At 50.0% G+C, this 3,059-nt stretch overlaps 1 protein-coding gene across 1 annotated transcript; it reads left to right on the top strand.

The window, feature by feature from the left end:
• The first annotated feature begins 802 nt into the window (after window positions 1-802).
• On the top strand, window positions 803-2,684 carry LOC120842038 (uncharacterized protein K02A2.6-like). Its single transcript, XM_040213058.1, has 2 exons — window positions 803-1,200; window positions 2,171-2,684. Exons 1-2 carry the CDS (start codon window positions 803-805, stop codon window positions 2,682-2,684), a joined length of 912 nt encoding a protein of 303 aa, XP_040068992.1.
• Window positions 2,685-3,059: the final 375 nt, after the last annotated feature.

Here is a 3,059-nt window from a genome sequence, read left to right as displayed (position 1 = left end):
CCTTCCCAGGCATGTTCTTCGGAAATGGAGTCAACCACCAAAGGTAGAACCCACCTGTGTCAGGGTCTCCACCTACACTGGCGATCATCTGCCGATCAGTGGCGAGTGCATTTTACAAACAAAGACAAGAGACCTTAGCCGCAACTTGAGATACCTGGTTGTAGACCGTAATGTTATCCCGATTCTTGGTGCTGAGGCATGCGAGGATCTTCAGCTGATACAGCGACTTCGGCAGCTGGACTCGTCGAGCGAATCAACCTACGCTGGAGCACCTACAGCCAAGTTTTTGGCCGCAACTGACGTCATCAAGGACTTTCAGGATGTGTTTACTGGAATTGGTCAGCTTCCGGGAACTGTGGCAATCACGCTCCAAGACGGAGCAGTACCTTCTGTCGCTGCTCCCCGCAAGATTCCACTAGCTATCATAGAGAAAGTAAAGGCGGAGCTTGACAAGATGGAACATGACAGCATCATCACAAAGGTCACCGAGCCAACAGATTGGGTGAACCCCTTAGTAGTGGTACCGAAGAAAGATGGCAGCCTACGGATCTGCCTTGACCGCAGACAGATGAATAACGCCATCAAACGTCAGCATTATCGCATTCGGACGCAGGAGGAACTGTTCGCTCACTTGAGTGGATGCACTGTGTTCACTCTCCTTGATGCGAAAACAGCTTTTTGGCAGCTGACACTGACTGAGGAGAGTTCGTACATTTGCACTTTTGCAACTCCTTGGGGCCGGTATCGCTTCTTGTTGCTCCCATTCGGACTAAAGAATGCTCCCGAACTCCTACAACGTGCCATGGATGACATCTTCGCCAGCATCAATGGCGTTTACCCCTACTTTGACGACATTCTCATCGCATCAAAGACAATGAACGAACACATTAAGCAACTACATCTAGTTCTGCTGACTGCACGCAAGTACAACCTCAAACTCAATGCGAAGAAGAGGCAAGTAGCAGTGTCCACCGTCTCCTACCTGGGACATCAGCTAACGGCAGACGGAATTCAAGCTGACGCTGCGAAAATAGAGGCCATCATTGCTATGCCAGTGCCCGAAAATAAGGCAGAGCTGCTCAGATTCTTTGGTATGGTCACTTACCTTACCAAATTCATGCCAAATGCCTCCAGTGAAATGGCACGCCTGAGACAGCTACTAAAGACCGACGTCCCGTGGCACTGGGATGAGACCCTGACGTTAGAGTTCATCAAAAACAAGCGTATGATCACCGAGACACCTGTCCTGCGCTTCTTTGACAATACCATGGACATTGTGGTTTCAGCAGATGAGTGCTCATACGGAGTTGGTGGTGTTCTCCTCTAAGAAAGCCATCCAGTTTCCTATGCCTCAGCCGCTCTGACCCCTACTCAACAGAAGTACGCACAAATTGAAAGAGAGCTACTGGCCATAGTTTTTGCCTGTGAGCACTTCCATTATTACACCTACGGTAGAATCGTAACCGTTCAGACTGACCATAAGCCTTTGATTGGTCTACAACAAAAATACTTCGAGAAGATCACACCACGGCTACAGCGTCTTCGTCTTCGGCTTCAGCGATATGATGTCCGTCTGACATGTCCCAGGAAAAGAGCTCACCGTCGCAGACGCGCTTTCTCGAGCACCTGCCAACACAAACTCATGCCGAGACTCTGAGCCCGGAGAGAGTCTGGGGATCTGTACACTAGTCAACGCGTCGACGACAAAACTGGAACAGATTCGTCAGGCAACAGCTGCAGATCAGATGCGGCAGCAAGTCTCCAGGTACATACGAGAAGGTTGGCCAGAACAGCGCTCAGTTCATGTGGCAGCAAAACCCTTTTTGCATTGCAAAGATGAACTGCACATATGTGAAGGTCTAATATGCCGTGGGCAGCGACTGGTTCTACCTACATCATGTCAGCAGGACGCCCTAGAGAAACTACATGGAGCACACCGTGGCATTGTGTCATGTAAGAACAAGGCACGAGAGGCTCTTTACTGGCCCTCAATGAACAAAGACATTGAGCAGATGGTTCAGCGGTGCGAGCATTGCCAGCGCTACCAGCGACAAAACCAACATGAACCACTTGCTGATCGTGACTTGCCTGACCGCCCATGGCAAAAGATAGCAGCTGATCTTTTCTAATTTAACAGATCGACTTACTTACTCATCGTGGATTACTTTAGCAAGTATGTGGAACTACAACCCATGGCGTCCGCCTGCACTGAAGCTGTCATCACCGCTATGAAAGCTGTGTGCGCGAGATTTGGAGTACCTGATGAACTAGTCTGTGACAATGGACCGCCATTTAATGCCGCGAAATTCAAAGAGTTCCTCACCAGCTGGGGCATCGCCTACAATCCCAGCTCACCCTACTACGCCAGATCGCATGGACTTGCTGAAAGATCCATTCAGACCATGAAGCACGCACTTCAGAAGGCTGTAGAAGATGGAAAAGGCCTCTTTGTTGTGCTTATGGATGTTAGAAGCACTCCCATGGATAGACTGAAGTCGCCTGCAGAGCTCCTAATGGGCAGAAAAATCCGCACACTGGTCCCGATGAATCCAACTCAACTGCAGCCCCACTACACCTGCACCGAGGCCCGATCTCGTCTACATTTTCGTCAGGAACGGCAGCATCGGCATGGGGATAAGAGAACCAAGCCCCTCGTTGCTCTTCAGAAAGGCCAGAAAGTGTAGTTTCAGCACTGTGGCAAGTGGACACCAGGCTACATTAATTCTGTGGGACCCCAGCACCGCTCATACGTTGTGATGACACCGGAAGGCACCATGTATAGGCGCAACAGGTATCACATCCGACCCGCTCACAGTCAGCCGCCAACAGCGACTGTTACAGCCGAGGATTACTATGCCGCAGCTCCTTCTCCACTTGTAGCCAGCCCACAGCCACCGCCACCCCCTCCACAGGCAGCAGACTCGTAACAGCAGTACTACACACGAGCAGGTAGAAAAGTGGTGAAACCGCAAAGATTCATACAATGAAGGTCTCAAGTGCTTTGGAATTTTTATTTTGTGTGTTCAGTTAATTTGTTTGTTTGTTTGTTTGTTTTTTTC

The sequence above is a fragment of the Ixodes scapularis genome, unplaced genomic scaffold (genome assembly GCF_016920785.2).
Source record: "Ixodes scapularis isolate PalLabHiFi unplaced genomic scaffold, ASM1692078v2 PGA_scaffold0__279_contigs__length_252992795, whole genome shotgun sequence".
NCBI lineage: Eukaryota > Metazoa > Arthropoda > Arachnida > Ixodida > Ixodidae > Ixodes > Ixodes scapularis.
Note: the sequence above shows the minus strand (reverse complement) of the source record. Positions and strands in the feature narration are given on the sequence as shown.

Bases quoted from the DNA above. Each gene is read 5' to 3' on its own strand.
- LOC120842038 (XM_040213058.1), top strand. From the start codon at position 803: ATGGATGACATCTTCGCCAGCATCAATGGCGTTTACCCCTACTTTGAC. The intron at 1,201-2,170 runs GTTAGAGTTCAT...GGATTACTTTAG, and splicing joins CACTGGGATGAGACCCTGAC to CAAGTATGTGGAACTACAAC.